Source organism: Dicentrarchus labrax, unplaced genomic scaffold, assembly GCF_905237075.1.
Source record: "Dicentrarchus labrax unplaced genomic scaffold, dlabrax2021, whole genome shotgun sequence".
NCBI lineage: Eukaryota > Metazoa > Chordata > Actinopteri > Moronidae > Dicentrarchus > Dicentrarchus labrax.
This window is the reverse complement of record NW_026136702.1, coordinates 26,915,070-26,936,797: the sequence shown is the minus strand read 5'-3', so window position 1 is coordinate 26,936,797 and position 21,728 is coordinate 26,915,070. Positions and strand designations below refer to the sequence as shown.

The 21,728-nt window shown below is 41.0% G+C and overlaps 1 protein-coding gene across 2 annotated transcripts in view; it reads right to left on the bottom strand.

The window, feature by feature from the left end:
• Window positions 1–21,728, bottom strand: part of ttc27 (tetratricopeptide repeat domain 27) — a 106,161-nt gene that overhangs the window by 1,804 nt on the left and 82,629 nt on the right. For both annotated transcript variants that reach the window (XM_051423061.1, XM_051423051.1), the window contains exons 13-19: window positions 19,332–19,559; window positions 14,926–15,024; window positions 14,586–14,638; window positions 13,606–13,771; window positions 3,898–4,095; window positions 3,465–3,576; window positions 196–296 (exon numbers count right to left, since the gene is read on the bottom strand). In XM_051423061.1, the coding sequence (XP_051279021.1) occupies window positions 196–296; window positions 3,465–3,576; window positions 3,898–4,095; window positions 13,606–13,771; window positions 14,586–14,638; window positions 14,926–15,024; window positions 19,332–19,559 (957 nt within the window). The remainder of the gene's footprint in view (window positions 1–195; window positions 297–3,464; window positions 3,577–3,897; window positions 4,096–13,605; window positions 13,772–14,585; window positions 14,639–14,925; window positions 15,025–19,331; window positions 19,560–21,728) is intronic.

Here is a 21,728-nt window from a genome sequence, read left to right as displayed (position 1 = left end):
GATGTATTTTCTGTTTTGTTATGAAAGAAGTCTGCCTTCACTTTTTGTTGTGGTCAACAAGGCAGCCCTGTTCAGACTCAAGATGTAAGAAAAGAACAATAAACACACTGACACCATGTACACCATCATCACAATGTCATAAAGAGCAGGAGTGATCTTCAGGGCCAGCAGTGGACTGTTATTGGTGGACTATACCTTAGCTTTGGTGGCCAGACTCCTGAGGCTGAGGCGGGCGGAGGAGAGCATCTGAAGAGCTTCTGTTGGATTGCTCTTCTTTTTACTGCAACTGACGGTCACTGAGAAACAGAGAGATAAATTCAGAGAACGGATCCAGCCTGTTGGATTAGTTGAATTAATGTTTGTTTGTTGTGTTTTGTCCTGGATTTGAACTCAGTATATTTTACTTTTGTATATTTATACTGTATGACAATGTAGAAATTAAGAAAACCTGTTTTCGGGAGGTTGTGCTACTGCTTCAGTTATCTCAGGACACTTTTCAAATAGAGCAGGTCTAGACCGAACTCTTTAACATTAATTACAGAGACCCAACAGTACCACCATGAGCAAGCACTTGGCGACAAGGGCAAGGAAAAACTGCCTGTTAAAAGGCAGAACTGCTGTGCCTGTTCCTGTGCCCAAACCTGCACGCTGCATGACAATGATGAAGTTGCGGTAATTTAGTAATCCTCACTAACTTAACTAATTAAAAGTTAAAACAAAGATATATGGATTACCAGCACTGTAAATCCCACACTCGATTTGTATGGAAAAAAGAAAAAAGCATCTTAAAGCTGCATAGGTAACTTTTATAAAAAAATATTTATTTGGCATATTTGCTGAAACTTTCACTATATCCTAACAGTAGTACAAAAAAAAAATCTGGTTCCTCTGGCCAAGAAAGATATCCGATTGTTGAGTCTCATTCCCAGGGCATCAAATATGGATGCTTACGGACCCTGGGAATGAGACTAAACAATCAAATACCTTTGGCCTCAACCCAAAGTGTCTTTATATCTCTCTCGGCTTCTTGGTTTCTTAGTGCAGGAATGTGCACCGCGTCAGCTTTCAGTTTTGAGAGGGCTTGTTGAGTGTCTCCACTCAAAATAATGCAGCATCTGAACGGCCCCTGATTTAAGAAATATGAGTAGTTCACACAGCTAACAAAGATGAACACAAACCCAGAACTCCTGGGGTAACTGACCGATTAAACTATGAGGGATAGAAATCTAGACACATAACACAGATTAGATGGTATCTAATGAGGTCTAATACAATCTCATACAAATAAAAAGATTGACTACATCTGGGTAATTTCAAGTAAAACAGCAGCTTAAAGCATGTTCCATGTTCCGTAATTAGACTAAACTATGGATTGACAACTTTAACCCCTATTATCTTCACTTATATTTTTTAGAAAGCTAGGCAAGTAAAGACTTAGGGGTTCAAGCACAGAACTCAACATCCAAAACTTGTAGTCTTAAGCCCCAACTGACACCAACATGTATCAGATTTGGCCTGAAAACTGACTACAAAACAGGGCTGGCTGACTAGCTGGGGAAATTGCTACTGTTAGTCTTAACTAAAGGTAAACTGACTTTTTGTGTTTGAAAAATATCTGTTTTATACAATATTACAAAACAGAGATATACTATTTATATAACTATAAATAACCAAAGTTTGTTTTTTTCTTAAACTAGAAAGCTGAAAAAACACATCTTTGTGGAGTTTTCTTCTTCCATTTACTTTGTTTAGGTATTATGTAACCCTAACCCCAAAAAATAAAGTAATTACAGCATGTCTGTCTGCAACCAGGTTGCCAACAGGGCTGGAAGCTTGAAACCCTTTTTCCCTCAACTGTCTACACTGTCTACAATCTGTAGTTACTGCTCACTGCCTCTGTATTGCTCATGTTGAAAGTCTGCAGATGGTAAATGTACTTGTATAGCGCCTTTCTAGTCTTCCTACCACTCAAAGCGCATTTACACTACATGACACATTTACCTGTTAATACACATTTACTCAGTAATGGCAAAGTCCATCGAACAGAACGCATTTCACATTCACAATTCGGGTTCAGTATCTTGCTCAAGGATACGACATGTGGCAGGAGGAGCTAGGGATCGAACCAACAACCTTCTGATTAGTGGACGACCCTCTCTTCCTCTGGGCCACAGCCACCCATCATGGGATTTGTATGGGTGTATGTGCACCAAGCATGAGAGCAGAATAAAATTTGCATGTCAAACTCAAAGCATGAGGGGAAGAGGATGGAGGTAATGACACACAAAGTAAACATTACCATTCTTTTCATGCTAGCTCCTGACTACTTCTCTAATGTTTAATTCAGCACTGTGTGTGTGTCTTGCTGTAATGAACACATATGGGGATTGTGGAGATTTATAAATAAACTGGAATCAGCTGTGGCTCAGAGGCAGAGCGGGTCGTTCCTTAATCGGAAGGTTGTGGGTTCGATCCCCGGCTCCTGGTGCCACATGTCGAAGTATCCTTGAGCAAGATACTGAACCCCGAATTGCTCCTCATGCCGTGCATCGTTGTGTGATATGTGTATGAATGTTAGTTTCTGTTCGATGGACTTTGCCATCACTGAGTGAATGTGGCACGTAGTGTAAAAGCACTTTGAGTGGTCGGAAGACTAGAAAGGCGCTATACAAGTACAGGTCCATTTACCATCTCTCTGGACACATCTCTCCCATTTTCCTCCCACTGCTGCTCATCAGTCCATTCCATCTACTCCTCTGCCCCACTGAGAAACCAGAACTGATTCATTGGTTAGTGGAAGGTCACATAGCCATGGGTAAAAAGGTAAGCGGCCTGTTTGCCTTCATTTCACAAGGAGGTTTGATCACCCATCCGTCATGGTTACTGGAGGAACAGTAGAATAGAATAGGAGTCATGCTGGTCCAGCTAGGACTGGATTAGCTCCTGGCTAATGTCCGGTGCGGACAAAATAGGACAATGGGAAATCAGAGACTGATCATTAGAGAGACCTGCTTCATCAACATCCTGGATCCTCAATGGCTGGACCGTGTTCCGAGCCGAGTGCAGGATGAGAGTAGACTAAACACTAAAGCACTATATATTAAAAAAAAAGTACAGTAAAAACACTAAACACTACAAAAAACACTAAAAAGATCCACGAAGTTAAGAGCTGTTGTGACTAGCTGCCACTCATGTGGCGCTAACATTCTAGAATATGTCTATGTGAGTACATCATTAGATCACTGCTGTCAACAATAGGACATAGTAAGCAGGACTTCTGTTCATCTCCTCCCTCTGTATTAGAAAGGAGTTACTAGTGTTCAGTCAAAAAAAGGTTAAATGGTTTAGTCATGGCAAAAAGGAGACTCAGTCATCGAATGATAGTACATGTTCCCTGGAATAAACAGAAACCTTTTCTGTGTTCATGTGTGGATGGTGGTTCTACAGCTGGATGGTGCACTCACCTTCACCCATATCGATGGCTCTTTTGATCACCTCTTTGAAGAGACCAGGTTCTTTCTCCCAGCCACCAGTCTGAACCTCGCAGCGATGGGCCTTGGACAAGAACTGTAGTGCCTGAAAACCACACAATAACACCACAAATGTTTTAGGAGGCAAATTAGGTCCCATATCCACTGTACATTTGCCATCTTTTTCATTTCATTCCTCAAGCGGCAAAGATGAAAATCAAAAATGCATTTATTTGCATTCGCATAATGTGACTTGCTCAATGAGCCTTGGGATAAGTGCAAAGTAAAAATATTTTAAGCGTCTTAAGTGATTTTGCATTGCTTCGCGTCCACTTTGTGCTGACTTTGCATTGCTGTGAGTGGGTAGCTATGTGGAACATGTGAGCATGATTGGGAAATGTTAAAAACACGTTGCAGGAGCACCAACCTTTTCGTTGTCCTCTGGGTTGGAGCTGTGGCCATCACAATATAACCGAGCATACTGCCGCCATATCTCAGAGTCACTACTGTGGCGAGAACTGACCCGCCCAAGGAGCTCCTTCATTTTGGGCCGGAGAGTTTCTGCCTGCTCACCCTGGCCGTCCGTCAGGTTTTCAACAACTGCTTTTACAAGGATCTGTAGAATCTGCCATGGGAAAAAATAAATGATACTGATGTCAATGTCAGATTTGTGTTCAAATATAAATCACAATTAAAGCTGCAAGCAGCGTTGAGCGGGACCTCGCACTCCACGCAACTCGGGGTGTGCTGCGGCCACGTCGCGTGCCGTCGTAAAACGTGCGAACCACAACACGAAAATGTCACGTAAATAAGCTCAAAATCGCCACGCAGCGCTTACTTCCTGTTGCCAGAAGGTGGCGCTATCACTATGTCTGAATGTTGTCATGTAGAAATGTTCAAGGCGAGAGTGTTATCAAACACGTGAAGTTTCATTGAGATTGGACCACGTACGCTGAAGTTATGAGGACGTGTTCACGGCAAAACTGTTTCAGAATATATTAAGTTTATTGGAGATTGGACACTGCACACTGAAGTTATGAGCACTACTTTATGGCGAATCTGCTGAAATGGACAAGTTGTCACTGGCACGCGGTTTAATGTACAGTCACAGCTCAACTTTTCAGTTTGTATGACGACAGAATTCAAAGTGGCCAACTCTGACCTCACGCCACAGACACTCCATTCAACGTACAGTCTCAAATAGCACTAACCCTAACCCTAACCCTAGGAGGAGTTCGTTCAAATACAACGCAAAAAAATCACCGAAAATGCACACGGAATTCACTATGGCCAACTTTGAGGGCACGCCACGGACACGCCCTCGGTGAAACGTGGCGCCAGGGCTGCTTTTTTTATCCTGTAGGGGGCGCTACAAACACGACAAACACGATTTTTGGTATGTGAGCTTCAGGCACCAGTCTAAACGTGCCCTGTGAATTTCATATTCATAACTATTACGGTCTCCGCACAGTGATTTACCATGCCACCAGAGCGCCACCTAGTGGCGGATTGTTGACACATTTTTTAGCGAGCCTCAGGGAGCCATGGGGAAGCATCGTACCAAGTTTCATCTTAATCACACATACCGTCGCAGAGATATAAACTTCTACATTTTAAAGAGCGCCACCTAGTGGCGATGGCCTGAAATTGTGCACGATGCTTAAGGAAGACATGTGGAACTAGGGACTCAAGTTTGGTGTCAATCGGACATACCAATGTGGAGAAATGGTCCACTTCCTTTTTTGACGAAAAATCAACAGGAAATGCTAATTTTATAGCGTGCTTATTGTTTGAAATTTCAAAAATGTTCAAATTACTTTTTTTGCCAGGGCGGTCCCCAGGTGCTAGGTGAAAAATTTCGTGCAAATCGGACAAAGCGTGTAGGAGGAACATGAAAAAGTAGTTTAAGGACATTTCGTGCTCTAACGAAAAAAAATTATAGGCGGAAGTGGGCTGGGCCTATATATGAAGATTCAGCTCTATTCACCAAACGCATGGATATACGTTTTTTGAATGTACGATAAAATATGCAGAAGTTATTAGTCTAAACGCATTTTTTATGATAGTGAAATTCAACACAACGCCACCGGCATGCCGTTTGATGGAATGTCCTAGATAGCACAACTTTTAATCATGAATGTCTTTAGATTGTGCTGATTAAATTTGAAGTTGATCCGATTAATTCCCTAGGAGGAATTCGTTCAAATTCAAGGCGAAAAATCACAGAAAATGAGCGCGGAATTCAAAATGGCTGACTCTGATGCCATGCCACGGACACGCCGTTTGATGGAATGTCTTAAATAGCACAACTTTTAATCATGAATGTCTTTAGATTGCGCTGATTAAATTTGAAGTTGATCCGATAAATTCCCTAGGAGGAGTTTGTTCAAATTCAAGGCGTAAAATCACAGAAAATGAGCACGGAATTCAAAATGGCTGACTTTGATGCCAGGCCACAGACACGCCGTTTGACGGAATGTCGTAAATAGCACAACCTTTAATCAGCACCATTTTTTGACTTTACTGACAAAATTTGAAGCAGATCTGATAAATTCCCTAAGAGGAGTTCGTTCAAATACAACGAAAAAAAAAAAGCTGAAAGTGCGAAGGGCCAGAAATGGCACCACAGTTTGAAATTCAGTTCAACCTGGCCATATTTGACGGCACGCCATGGACACGCCCTTCAACGTATGTGTACAAATAGCACAACTTTTAATCAGCACTATACTGTAACTGTACTGACCAATTTTGAAGCAGAGCCGATGAATTCCCTAGGAGGAGTTTGTTCAAATACAACACGAAAAATCAAAGAAAGTGACAGAAAAATTCAAAATTGCTGACTTTGACGGCACGCCACGGACACGCCCTTCAATGTACATGCACAAATAGCACAACTTTTAATCAGCACCATACTTTGGCTGTACAGACCAATTTTGAAGCAGATCCGCTGAATTCCCTAGGAGGAGTTCGTTCAAATACAACGCGAAAAGTTTGCCGAAAGTGAAAATCAAAATCAAAACCTGTTGCAGCAGGTAAGTAATTTGATCTCAACTTCACTGTTAAATGTTCAGTTTCTTTACAACGTGTCAGAGCTGTATTAAATTACTGCTAATGCAAACTTAACATCCTACTGCTGCGGCTTCACATTAAAAGCATTCAATGAGCCAGACACAGAGTGGCTTTTATTGTGAAGCAGCCATAGGAAGCATAATGTGTTTGTCACTGCACACAGCGCTGTTTTATTACAGACAAAGTAGCTGCTCAAGCCAGAGTCTTAAACAGCATTGCTGTTACCACAGTGGGTAGATGTTGGCAAATCAACCAGGACTCAAAACAACGATTATAACTTTAAGAATTATTGCAGGGCGCTGTTAAATATAGTAATACAATCATGAATGAGAGTCAGTGCATAGGTTCAGTAGGTGAAGTATGTGAAGTAGTAGAGAGGATGAACCCACTGTCATCATCACAGTCTCTCCCACCAACCCCTTTCTTCTGCTTAGAACATTATCAGTATCCTGACTTGAGTTCCAGCTGAGATCTGCTATCTAGTTCTCCACCTCCCACAAAGTAAATAATGAACCATTTGTCAGTTTTCTTGTTTGAGTGACTGGAAAGCTAACTCTGTAAAATCACGTCAGACATCATGGACGGCATATATTATCTGTATTTTACAAGCAAAAGAGGCCAATGGTATAGGTTTAAAGACCAACACACACACTGTGGGTAATATCTGAGTGTCTCTGATGTCAGTCCGGTGAAAAGTTGTGGTAAAAAGTGACACAAAGGGTAGAACTGAATGAATAACTTATTCAGGAAGGAATAAAAAAGGACAGCTACACGAATGACAGTCCAGAATTTTCTATGAAGCTCATCTCGAAGTTTACTTTTAGATCACCAATAGAAAAGAAGACATTTTTGTCCCTCAAGGGATTCTGTGTATAGTGCCTGTGTTTGAATGAGTGTGTGTGTGGGAGACCTTAAGGTTCCTCTGTATCCCATTAAACCCCATAACTTAGCAATGTGACCCTCAGCTCCTTCGAAATCTATCAGCCAGTCAAAGCACGTCTGTCACCAGCCCTGTACAAATTCCATAAGAGACAAATTCATGGTGGTCCCTGCCACCATCTCTCCTTTCCTACTGCTCCACCTCTCATGCTCTGTGCCTGGGCTAAAAACAACCACAAGGAAGAAAAATATGAAACAGAATAAGGCAGAATTGTTGTTTCTAGAAATGTGACTGATCTGATTGTGGTGAAAAAAGGAGGCTGAGTGGAACCGCAATTTATGCAAAACACAGTGAATTTAAAAGGTGGATGTTAGTAAAAATAGAAGGGTAATAATGGAATCATCATTTGAAGTAAAGAGGCTTTTATGAGTGTGCTTCTGTGTTCAGACAGTCTGCTACAGCAGACGTTGACTCTAGGCAGCAGTAACTAAGCAGTTTAAGAAAGGCAGCAGCCTTGTGGTTGTAACTGCATAGAAAACATTTGAAAATTCAACATTCTGATAGTAGCTGACATGTTATGGGAGGGTTAAAATCGGTTGAAATTCATTATGAGATTCAATTTTATTTGTATAGCGCCAATTCATAACAGAAGTTATCTCAGGACAATTTTCAAATAGAGCAGGTCTAGACTGATCTCCTTATAAAAGTATTTACAGAGACCCAACAGTTCCCACCATGAGCAAGCACTTGGCGATCGCCGCAAGAAAAAAATTCCTTTTAAGAGGCAAACATTTATTAAAGGAATAATAAACGCAAGCAGAGGAAAATGCCCTATAAACCAGTCCTTCCAGATAAACGCGATTATGCGATCGCATAATTCAATGCATAATCAGCCAAAGTCCGCATATTTATACGTGTTCAGGGCAAAACTGTTTCAAATATAGTTTATTTGAGATTGGCACAAGTTATGAGTCTGTTTTATGGCGAATCTGCGAAATCACGGCACGGGGTTTAATGTCAGTCACAGCTCAACTTCAATCAGTTTTAACGCGAATTCAAAGTGACCAACTTTGACCTCACGCCACAGACAACGTTCAACGTACAGTCTCAAATAGCACAACTTTTAATCAGCACAATTTTTTGACTGTACTGACCAATTTTGAAGCAGATCTGATAAATTCCCTAGGAGGAGTTCGTTCAAATACAACGCGAAAAAATCAACGAAACTGCGCACGGAATTCACTATGGCCAACTTTGAGGGCACGACACGGACACGCCCTTTAATGTACACGCACAAATAGCACAACTTTTAATCAGCAACATTATTCAAGAGTACTGTCAAGTTTTGAAGCAGATCTGATAAATTCTCTAGGAGTTTGTTTGTTCAAATACAAGACCAAGGACTTCAAAATGGCCAACTTTGATGGCACGCCACGGACACACCCTTCAACATACAGTCAAAAAATGAACAGCGTTCATTCAGCACCATTTTTTGACTGCACTGACCAATTTTGAAGTAGATCCAATAAAACCTGTATGAGGAGTTAGTTAAAATAGAAGCCCTGAAATGCCAAAAATGACATCACAGTGTGACATTCGTTCAAAATGGCCAACTTTGAGGGCACTCCACGGACACGCCCCTTCAACGTACAGTCACAAAATGAACAGCGTTCATTCAGCACCATGTTTTGACTGGACTGACCAATTTTGAAGAAGATCCAATAGAACCTGTAGGAGGAGTTAGTTAAAATAGAAGCCCTGAAATGCCAAAAATGACATCACAGTGTGACATTCGTTCAAAATGGCCAACTTTGACGGCACGCCATGGACATGCCCTTCAACGTACAGTGAGAAAATGAACAGCGTTCATTCAGCACCATTTTGTGACTGTACTGACCAATTTTGAAGCAGATCCCAGAAATTCCCTAGGACGAGTTCGTTCACATGCAAGGCGAAAATTCACCGAAAATGACCACGGACTTAAAAATGGCCAACTTTGACGGCACGCCACGGACACGCCCTTCAACGTACAGTTACAAATTGAACAGCGTTCATTCAGAACCATTTTGTGACTGTACTGACCAATTTTGAAGCAGATCCGATAAATTCCCTAGGAGGAGTTTGTTCAAATACAAGCCCAAAAAGTCAAAATGACCAAGAGTGAAAATTTTAAATTAAAATAGCCGACTTCCTGTGGGATATGGGATATGGGTCCTAGAGGCTTTTTTGTACGTCTCGGCACATTACACGTGCCTACCGAGTTTCGTACATATTGGTGAAAGGTGGCGCCGGGGCTGCTGTTTTAAAATCCTGTAGGGGGCGCTACAAACACGACAAACAGGATTTTTGGTATGTGAGCTACAGGCACCAGTCTACACATGTCCTGTGAATTTCATATTCATAACTGTTACGGTCTCCGCACAGTGATTTACCCTGCCACTAGAGCACCACCTAGTGGCGTATTTTTTTTCCTTTTTAGGTGAGCCTCAGGGAGCCATGGGGAAGCAGCGTACCAAGTTTCATCTTAATCACACATACCGTTGTAGAGATATAAACTCCTTCATTTTAAAGAGCGCCACCTTGTGGCAAAGGCCTGAAATTGTGCACGATGCCTAAGGAAGACATGGGGAACTATGGACCCAAGCTTGGTGTCGATCGGACATACCAATGTGGAGAAATGGTCCACTTCCTTTTTTGACGAAAAATCAACCGGAAGTGCTAATTTTATAACACGCTTATTTTTCTAAATATCAAAAATGTTCAAATTACTTTTGTTGTCAGGACGGTCTCCAGATGCTATGTGCAAAATTTTGTGCAAATCGGACAAAGCGCAGAGCAGGAACACAAAAAAGTAGTTTATGGACAAAAAATTATAGGCGGAAGTGGGCGTGGCCTATATGGGGAGATTCAGGACCATTCACCGAACGCGTGGATATAAGGTTTTTGAATGTGAGACAAACTATGCAGGAGTTATTAGCCTATCGAAATTTGCCTAAAAGTAGCGCCCCCTAGTGGCCTTCCTAGTGGCTGACCTGGAAGCGACGCATAGAATCTCCCATTTTGAACAGGCCCAACAAGTCTGCCAAATAAAATGGGCATTTCGTATATGTTTAGGGGGTGAAAAATGCAGTCAATGTTCTGAAAAATAATAATAATAAACGAAGCAAAAACAATAGAGACCTTCCAGTTCATACTGGCTCGGTCCCTAATAATTCCTACAGGAATAATAGGGTCAGTGCTCGAGCCCTAATAAACATAGCAAAAACAATAGGGACCTTCCAGTTCATTAACTGGCCCGGCCCTTAATAAGAAGAATAGGTAAGAAATCGAGCAAAAACAATAGGGACCTCCAGCGGTTGCTGGCTCGGTCCCTAATTTATACAGTTCTTGCTTAGCCGTTAACTCTGTTATCTGTCTATGACCAGTAGTTAGTGACAGTCCAATGGAGGGAGGAAGAAGAAGAGTTGCGGGTGAGCTGCTTGGATCAGCTGGCGGTCCTGTGAGCCGGGCTGGAAAGAGTTCTGGTTCCAGACAGTCCAAACAGTCACTGCTGGGTGATGTCCGCTGGTGCAGGTTGCAAGAGGAAAGGCGTTTTGGTGGTTGCTTTGCAGAGTTAACAAGTCAGCGTTAATGTCGCGTTGCTCCGGTAAAGTCAGCTGACAGACTTTCTCTTTAAAGCTGCAGATGTTGACTTCCGTTAGCGGTGCGCTGACCAGGGATCGCAGGATAAAAGCAGGCTCTTATTCCGTGCTATAATCCTTTGTCGTGCGTCTTCGGCGGATCGGGCCGCACCGAGGTCCAAAACTTATCACCAGGTGTGGGCGAGAGATGTGAGCGAAGAGAGAGAGAAAGGGAAGAGAGAGAAAGGGGAGAGCGAGTAACGCCTTGCCAGGAGTTTAATCACCTGGACATCGCGCGTCATCAAGCTGCACCAGGTTACGGTCACAGGAAGTGACCAAATGAGGTGACAGGAAGTGACCTGTCACAATAAAGGTCAAGTTAACCACACCAAACAAACGTGCTCATATTTAAAGGTCTCCTTTGACCCTACACTCTACACACTTCCCCCATCACATTGGCAGAAATGGGCTTCCATAGTTCCCTTCAGCATGGATTAAAAACCCACAGGTGTATTGTTGAAAATGCTTCTTACTTTAGAATGAGTTTCTACAAGTAGCCCAGAACGGACAAACCAAACACTGGCTCTAGATAGGGGCATTCATGTTTTTGCACGGTGCAGTTGCCACTGCAGTTTCTCCTTCGCAAAGAGGAGGATGAAGCACTGCTAGATGCCACTAAATCCTACACAGTGGACCTTTAAATGCTGGCGTGACCAGGTTGAAGCACAGCCACATCAGTGACATTACATTGTAAATGTATGTGTTTTAAGAGGAGATTAAAAAATGAAGACTTGCTTGCATCTGAAGTGATGCCACCGATCACCACATGACAGCATAAACAAACATTAACGTGCTCGGTAAAAAATTGCAACACGGACACACCAAAAGGAAATGAAACGTACTGCAAATGTTTTGCAATCACCCAAAAAAAAAATATGTAATTGAAGTGAATTTGAGGTAGTTTGGGTATTTGGCCCGAGGACACAGGATGTCTTTCTGAGTCAGAGTTGTGATATCAAGCAGTCCCACTGGGCTGAGAGATATAATCTTTAAAGTTAACTGCTTAAAACTACAAGACTGAAATGATTCCAGGGCTGAAGCAGAGAATTAATAATTGACATGCTGAAGAGAGGCTTTTCCTTCAGTTGTAAATGACTCTGCATATGTGACCACAATGAAAAAGATTAATTAACACTACAGGAAAGAATAAACAGTATGTCTTTTGACATGATTTTACACTGCATTCCATCCTTGTCTTGAGTTATGTACTTTATGTAAGAACCTAAAAATGTACAAGGTTTTATCCCTTTCTCATCCAAATAACATTTGCTTTATTTAACAAACTAATGATAGATTATATTATATATATATATTATTTCCATCTTCAATATAGTAGGCACTAAAACACACACAATAAAAAAAAGTACAGTATTTTGTTGTGTTAGTGTTCCACATAGACTGTACTTCTTCAAACTCTGAATGGAGAAACCCATGGCTCTGAATCTTATCATTTACTATATTTGAATACTACAACTCCGACGAGTACGCTAGTTTTTGGTGGCCTTGCTGGCTTATATACATGTGCTGAAGGTGAAGAGGCCCATAACTAGGGATGACCACTTGGTCCAAAAGGTCCTGGTTCGCATTATTGATGAGATGTGAATTAAAGATGACATATGAAACTGATGTTACTCAATCAGCTAGAGAGAAGACATAGAGAAGACAGTGCTGCAACAATAGCAGGCTGAGATCACAAAACACTACAGTAAAGAAATGATCAGACTTTGATCAGCTTAATTTTAGCCAATACTAAGTATCAGAACCACCAGAGGTGAAGTACTGTACGTTGAGCTGTTCTCACTGGCTGCGCAGTTTTGACTAGTCTGTTGCAGGAAACAGCGGTGGCTTACACGATCTCATATAGCAGATACACACAGTACACTAAAATATTTTTCAGAAATTATTTTAGGTGAGAAATAGGCAACGCAGTAACAGAATCTTGATTCATATCTGATCAGCACTCCCTAGTTTGACAGTTTGATCTGAGTTTCATTCAGTGCACTGGACAGACTCACTGAGAATGACTTGTCAGTCACAAGGCAGCCACGCCCTAAAGAATACTCTATAAAGAATCGTCTATTTTATCTAAAAAGGGGCCAGGCTGAGGCCAATACTCTCTTTGGAATGACACAGAAATTAGTATATTGTTCAGTTTTTTTCTGCGTAGTATGGCAGTGTACAGAGGTTAGATTATGAATGTTAGATGTGTGTATCTAAAATAAGCCCTTGATAGTCTTATGGATGCCTACTGACAACGTTGGCTGTTTTTGTTAATCATGTGACCCTTGCCTTGAGCCCAATTCATTTAACTTCTTTACAAACAAATGTGATTTTGCACATCTTTACACTGAACTCCTTTTTTCCTTCTTAACTTCCTTGCTGTTTTGCTTTTATAAAGACCTCCACTCCTCTGTGGCACTCCAGGGATTCCTTTTAAGAGTCACAGCTGTATGATACATCAACTACTCACACCCCATACAGTCAGAGAGTATAAGCAGTGCTTTACCTGGACATCCTTGTAGTTTTCCCTAAGGTCCATCAGACGATGGTATGCCTTGATGGCTTCAGCAAATTGCCCGATGTCAGTGCTCACTACAATAAAGTTCTCCCAGATCTGCCAGTGTTCGTAGTTACACCTCAGGGCTTCCTGTAGGGTACGAAAGGCTTTGTTTCTGCCACACAGGAAAGAAAATGTTTAGCAGTAAATGAGCTCAGTAAAAAAATTAATGTGCCAAATACACTTACAGCAGTTTCAGTAATATTCATTTTAACATTTGGTGAAAGAATGGTTGCCCCCCACACACGTGCCTGTGCTGAGTTGGCGGCAGTGCTAACCAGGTATTAACAGAAGCTTTCCTGCTTTGCTTTTCAATTTCAGGCCTCAAAGCACATGAGTCTGATGGAAGGCTGAGGGACACTTAGGATTCACTGGAAACATAGCACAATAGGTCATTTCTGTGTGAACTCGTCTTTCCACAGCCAGAGCCATAAAGAACTCAGGCTTGAATGAAAAATGTATTTTTTGGTAACGGTTTTGCCATAAAATACAGTGCCAGTGTTTTATTTGCAGCATTTTCTAAACTAGAATTACTACCTTGCAGTTTCATGCTTCTGCCAACCACTTAGGTTGCAATTTACATCCTTATCTGTCCCGAGGCGTATGATATAAGTGGTGAATATTTGAAATATATTATAATAATATTAAAAAAATATTTAAAAATATGCTCAATTCATTCCCAAGTTGAGGCTAAAAAAAGCTATTTTGAGATCACAATGACCTTTGACTTTTGAGTCAAAAGTGTCACCAATCTGTGAAAACTAATGGTGCCGTTTCCAAGAAGGATTTTGATGGTTCCCTGTGCTTTGCTGTTGAATGATAAAATCCTATTAAATAAAACTTAATCCATTTGATTACCTCTTACTACCAGTGCAAGTTACAACACATAAAACATGCTGCTCTAATAACATTTCCACACTCATACTTACTTCATTTGCAGGCGAATGTAGGCTGTAGAGAGGTTGCTCCATGCTTCTGCGTTCTGCAAGGAGAAACAGAAAGAGAGGAAAAAAAGAGGAGAGAGTAAGGAAGGAGGAGTTGAAAATAATCATAATAACTGAGCATATAGAAGAATGGTAGGGAATACACAAGTTTCAAGTAACCACAGTTATGCACAGAGGCTATCAAATGGTTCAGGGCTGGTGTGGAGATTGATCATTAAAGATGTTGGACTTTGCCTTTTTTTTCTCCATGCACCAACAGCTTAAATTTATCCACCTTTTGATGTCGTTGGTGAAGTGGTGTGTGTGTTTGTGTGTAGGTACTTACATCTGGCTCTAGTCCCACACACCTATGGAAAGCCTTAGCAGCTCCCTCATAGCCCTCCAGGGCAAAGTAGGCACAACCGAGGGAAAACCACACACCGAGCTGTCCAAACACACACAAAGACGAACCAATAAAAGTGAATTTTTTTGGGCCTTTTATTGCCTTTATTATATGGTGACAGCCGAAGATAGACAGGAAAGGGGGGCAGAGAGAGAGAGGGGATGACACGCAGCAAAGGGCCACAGGTCGGTTTAAAACCCGGGTCGCTGCAGCAACTCCGTACATGGGTCGCCAGCTCTACCGACTGAGCTAACCTGGCGCCCCCATGCTAACATTTTGTATCAATTAAGGCGGTCTGTACTATCCAATGGCAATCAATCCAGTAGTCCACTGTTGAGATATTCCACTCAAAACCAAAAATTTCAACGTGATGGCGGTGCTAGTTGAGAATTCAGGGGGATCACCAAAGTCATTAGCAGTGGTGTGGTGATGCCTGGACAAGTGGGTATACTTATACCCCAATTTTATTAAAACTGCCTTGTCCAGCAAAGGATAAATGCCCCGCATTATAAGCAGCAACATGTAAGACTACTCTTCTACACCGATCAGCCAAACCATTATTATTATTTTTTTCTTTACAATATTTTTTATTAACTTTTCACTTTTACAAGTAAAGGATGGTTACACAATATGGTTCACAGAAATAAAAAGCAAAACAAACAAACAAGTAAACAAAACAAGACAAACAAACAAAAAAAACAACACAGAACACCAGAACAGCAGAACACCAGCTCAGATCCATAAAAATAATACTTGGGGTTACAGTAATAATGTGCGGTATGAGCAGTCAAGAAAATCCCTGCAGCATGATATTAGAGACATCAGGCTCTACATAGTTCAAATAGGGTTCCCACACTTTATGGAATTGGTCTGTTTTTGAATGTAATATACATGAAAGGTACTCTAATGGCACTAGATCAAACACCACTCTTTGCCAGCCTTTAACAGTCGGTACTTTTTCATTAATCCACTGCAATAAAATATTCTTCCTCGCTGCATATGTAAGAATACAATACAACCTCTTGTTATGTTTGGATGTTAAGCGTCAGCTTGGTAGGCCCAGTATGAGAGTCACAGGGTCCATCTCCAGTTCTAAGCACAATATCTTTTCTATTTCAGATAACACATTAGACCAATACATTTGCAGTTTCAAACATGACCTAAAACAATAAGTTAGGGTACCAATTTCTATCTTGCATTTAAGGCACATGGGTGAGAGAGTAGGACTGAAGTGATGCCTGCGGTTGGGGGATATGTGCATTCTGTGTATAATCTTTAACTGTATTGCTTTGGTGCGATTGCAGACTGAAATTGATTTAGCATGTCTCCAGACATCCTTCCACTCTTCATCATCAATTGTGATGTTTAGCTCCTTTTCCCATGTGCCTTTAAGTCTCTGTAACCCAACAGGGGGTGTGAAATACATAGCTTTATAAAATAGACTCACAGATACCTCTCTATCTGTTAGAAATAATAATTTCTCAACAGGGGAGCTTTCATGGCTCTCAATTAAAGTAGTACTGTGCAAGATATAATGCCTTATCTGCAAATAACGAAAGAAGACATGTCTGGGGACAGAATATTTCTCTATAAATAATTTCCCCCTGGGATTATTAAAGTATTTCTGATTCTGATTTCATTTGTTCAAATGTCATAATCACATTATCAGATAGTAAGTCCCTCAGCCTATGAACACCATTATCCCCCCACTGTTTAAAATCAATATCAAACATCCCAGGCTGGAAATCAGGATTAGTCACAATAGGGGTGAAAACAGATGTGAACTTTGACCTTCCCTCAAGTCGACATACTGATCGCCAGGCCTTAAGTGTATTAAGTGTAACCGGGTTATTACAACTCAGTCTGATATTTTAAAATTTCTTAAAGAACAGTAAGTCCCTTAGTGGATACTTCGAAAGGAAAGCTTCAACTCCCAACCAAATAGAGCTTGATTTATTTACGACCCAGTCATAAATATACCTCATAAGAGTACACAACTGATATGTTCTGACATTTGGTAAGTCTAGACCCCCTACAGAACCTGGAAGCTGCAATGTAGCCATCTTAAGTTTTGGCCTACGCTTGCTCCATATGAAGGACCTTAGCCAGCCATTGAGGTCTTTCATCACCCTATTTGAAAATATGACCGGAATCATTTGAACAGGATACAACAATCGAGGCAATATATTCATTTTAACTAAGGATATACGTCCTAGCGAGGAGACAGGCAGAGAATTCCATCGCTCCAAATCCTGCCTCACCTTCTCGAACAGGGGAACAAAGTTTGCTTTACACATTTCCTTAAATTTAGGGGTTATGAATACACTTAGGTATATAAAACCTGCCGGAGACCACTTAAAGGGAAAAGAAGGTAAAACAGCTGGTATCGAATTAAGGCTCCCAAGGGGCATGGCTTCAGACTTGGTCAAATTAATTTTATACCAAGAAAATCTGCTAAATAAATCAATAATGTTAAGTAGAGCTGGTATTGATACCTGATAAATATCAAAACATCATCTTCATACAGACTAATCTTGTGCTCATAATCAACTAGTAGACCCCGTATAGCAGGTGCCATCCTTATGGCCTCCGCCAACGGTTCGATGGCAACGGCAAACAAGAGGGGTGACAAGGGGCAACCTTGCCTCATTCCTCTATACAATGGAAAACTGTCCGATTTAAGCCCATTAGTCAAAATAGCCGCCTGAGGATTATCATACAGAATTTTGACCCACCTAATGAAATTATCACCGAGACCAAATCTATTTAAAGTATAAAATAAATAAGCCCATTCTACCCGGGCAAAGGCTTTCTCAGCATCTAGAGAAAGCACCAGACCATCAATATCTCTTTGCTGGAAAGCCTGAATTACATTGAGAAGGCGCCTGACATTGTCACGGAAGTTACGACCTTTTATAAAACCGGTTTGATCTTTTAGTAGAAGGTCTTCAAGTCGAGTAGCTAGGATTTTTGAAAGTATCTTCCGGTCCACATTAACAAGAGCTATCGGTCTATATGAGGAACAAGACTCTGCACACTTCCCCCTTTTCAGAATGAGAGAAATATTTGCTTCTCTTAGAGTCTGAGGTAATCTATTATGCAAAAAAGAAAGGTTAAACATATTAAGTAATGGATCTGCTAATAAATCACAAAATTCTTTATAAAATTCACTACCAAACCCATCAGGCCCAGGGGCTTTTCTTTATTGTAAGGTTTTTATAGCATTCAGTACTTCCTCTCTGTTCTGAACTACTTGCACAACTCCTCAGTTTAAGAGAAGGTAGTCTTGTAGTGTTGTAAATGAAGCAGCCGTTTAGTTTTTCATTGTTTTAAATAAAAAACTACATATGCTTCTGGTGCCAAAGACAAAGTCACTTATTTTTATGATGCTGTTTGAAGAAATTGTGTCTTATTGTAAGATTTTTTTTTTCCCCAATTATTTAATCTTAAGGTCTATCATGGTCTATAACTGAGTTTCTTTGCTTGTAATAAGAAACCTGCTTAAAATGTTTGCCATTTTTTGTAGTTTTAAAGCCCATTACAGTCTTTCAGTGGCTAGATTTTTATGCTAGTTTTAAGAATTCAAGCCAATCAAAACTGGCGTACCCCATTGGCAGAATTTTTGAATACAAAAAAATATGATTATATTTAAAAATATTTGCCATGTTTCTAGAAGGGCTGTTTTTGCAGTGTACAGGGAGGGACATCTGGGCTACTTTGCTTGGCCTGATATCAAAGTAATGCGGACCTGAATAAGTGGTAGAAAATTTATTGATGGATGTTTTCTGTCAATAAATAAATAAAAAGGTTAAATAAAAGGTAAAGATTAGGCATGTGAAGGTTAAATGATAAATGGACTGTACTTGTATAGTGCCTTTCTAGTTTTCTGACCACTCAAAGTGCTTTTACACTACCTACCATATTCATACGGTGATGGCAAAGACCATCAAAAACAGAAGCTAATGGTCATTCCAACACATTCATACACCGATGTACACATTGGGAGCAATTTGGGGTTCAGTATCATGGTCAAGGACACTTCAACAAGCATTGGAAGGAGCCAGGAATCAAACTGCCAACCTTCTGATTAGTGGACAACCTGCTCTACCTCCTGAGATACAGCTCACATTTGTTAATGTGTTCTTTGTTTCAGGAAGCCAGAGATAGATTTAGATAATTTCTTCCCCAAACAGTTTACATGGTAGAATAAAGGGTCATCTCCGTTCCTTATATAAACTTTCATACATTCTAATAGACTTCACAAAAAAATCTGTAAATCAGTATGAGCACACCCCAGACCTGTTTCATTCCCTTCCATTAAATATAGGCCAAACGTCATTACTTTGTACCTGCATGGTGTTGATATTAAGCGACTGCTCAAAGCAGTCGACGCACTGCTGGAACTCTTTGTTGTGGAGGTGCAACAGAGCTTTGGAGCGCATGGCTCTGGCGCTGCGCTGGCCCGACAGCTCCCACGCCCGGTCGTAGTACTGATGGTCCCTCAATATGTCTCCCAGTAGGCAGTAAAGACTGCACGTCTCTGTCTTCTTCAACTCCCTGCGAACAATCTCCTCGGCCTGAGCAAATGGATGGGGAAGGACAGGGAGGTCAGAGTAGAGGAGGTGATGGAGAAGAAAGGAGGCAGTCGTTGTAAGAGAAAACAGCAAAGATGTGAAGAACTATAAGTCTGCTCGTGGGATGCAAAATGAACAGAATAAAGAAAGTGAAACAGGTACAGAAAGAATATGAACAACAAAGAGTAATGGGAAGACAATGATGTGCAAAAAACATAACAGATTATTTTTGACAGATAAACAGAAATGAACAACAGAAAATGTAAGGTAGGGGTTGTATTACAAGTAAAGTGTCAAATTACCTGTGGAAATCTGCACTCGTTGCACCTCACCATGCCACTACATGCTTTGGATAGCTCTTGGACTTAGGTGAATCTCACACTGTTGTGAGGTTGGAATAATGAACAGATTGTTTTCTCTTTCCAAATCCCTGTATCTTGATTTGGATTGTGAAGCGCACCAGTATAACCACTGAAAGGCTGTGGGCCTCTGAGGACTGACAGAGCCTTAGTTTTACTGAATTCCTTCTCTGAATCCTCCTGTCAGAGGCCTGATGTTGGGCCAAGAGCCTGACCTGCCTGGAAACAAGAAACCCTGCCATTCTTTTCTAAACTACACGACTCTGAACAGGTTGTACCAGGTACAATAATCTGCAATTAAAAGGTACACAAAGCTTCTATTACACCCTGTGCACCAAAGATAATCAACCATCATGTTCTTGTTAGCATGGCTGTTATATAAAAGACACCTACTCCACCATGGAAGAAAATTAAATATTTAATCTGTCTGAAGTCAAAGTTCATAGTGTTGTAACTCCCATTGTGGACTATATACTGCTGACTTGGATTTAATATTAAGTGATGCATGTCTTAGTTTGTGTTTGGACACATAACATGAGTCCATTTAATTAGGTGTTCAAGCTGGTTCATTAACATTATAATTATGATTATCATCATTAGGGACCGAGCCAGCGACCGCTGGAGGTCCCTATTGTTTTTGCTCGATTTCTTACCTATTCTTCTTATTATTTTTAGCCCCCTTCAACTGCATTTTTGCCCCCCTGAACATATACGAAAAGTCAATTTTATTTGGCAAAGTTGTCAGGCCAGGTAAAAATGGGGATATTCTATGCGTCGCTTTCGGGTTGGCCACGAGGTGGCGCTACTATCATAAAAAGTGTGTTTAGGCTAATAACTTCTGCATAGTTTGTCGCACATTCATAAACCTTGTATCCACGCGTTCCGTGAATGGAGCTGAATCTCCCCATATAGGCCCCGCCCACTTCCGCCTATAATTTTTTTTCGTTAGAGCGCGAAATGTCCTTATACTACTTTTTCGTGTTCCTCCTGCACGCTTTGTCCAATTTGCACAAAATTTTTCACCTAGCACCTGGGGGCCGCGCTTGCAAAAAGAGTAATTTGAACATTTTTGAAATTTCAAAAAATAAGAACACTATAAAATTCCAACTTCCTGTAGATTTTTCGTTAAAAAAGGAAGTTGACCATTTCTCCACATTGGTATGTCCGATTGACATCAAACTTCGGTCCTTAGTTCCGCATGTCTTCCTTAGGCATCGTGCACAATTTCAGACCATCGCCTCTAGGTGGTGCTCTTTAAAATGAAGAAGTTTATATCTCCATAACGGCAAGTGTGATTGAAAGGAAACTTGGTACGATGCTTCCCCATGGCTCCCTGAGGCTCGCTAAAAAATGTGTCAACAATCCGCCACTAGGTGGCGCTCTGGTGGCATGGTAAATCACTGTGCGGAGACTGTAATAGTTATGACTTAGTTATGAAATTCACAGGGCACGTGTAGACTGGTGCCTGAAGCTCACATACCAAAAATTGTGTTTGTCGTGTTTGTAGCGCCCCCTACAGGATAAAAAAAACAGCAGCCCCGGCGCCACGTTTCACCCATATGTACGAAACTCGGTAGGCACGTGTAACATGCCGGGACGTACAAAAAAGCCTCTTGGACCCATACCCGAAACCCCACAGGAAGTCAGCCATTTTGATTTAAAGTTTCACTTTCGGCGAACTTTTCGTGTTGTATTTGAACAAACTCCTCCTAGGGAATTCATCGGATCTGCTTCAAAATTTGTGAGTACAGTCAAAAAATGGTTCTGATTAAAAGTTGTGCTATTTGTGCATGTACGTTGAAGGGCGTGTCCT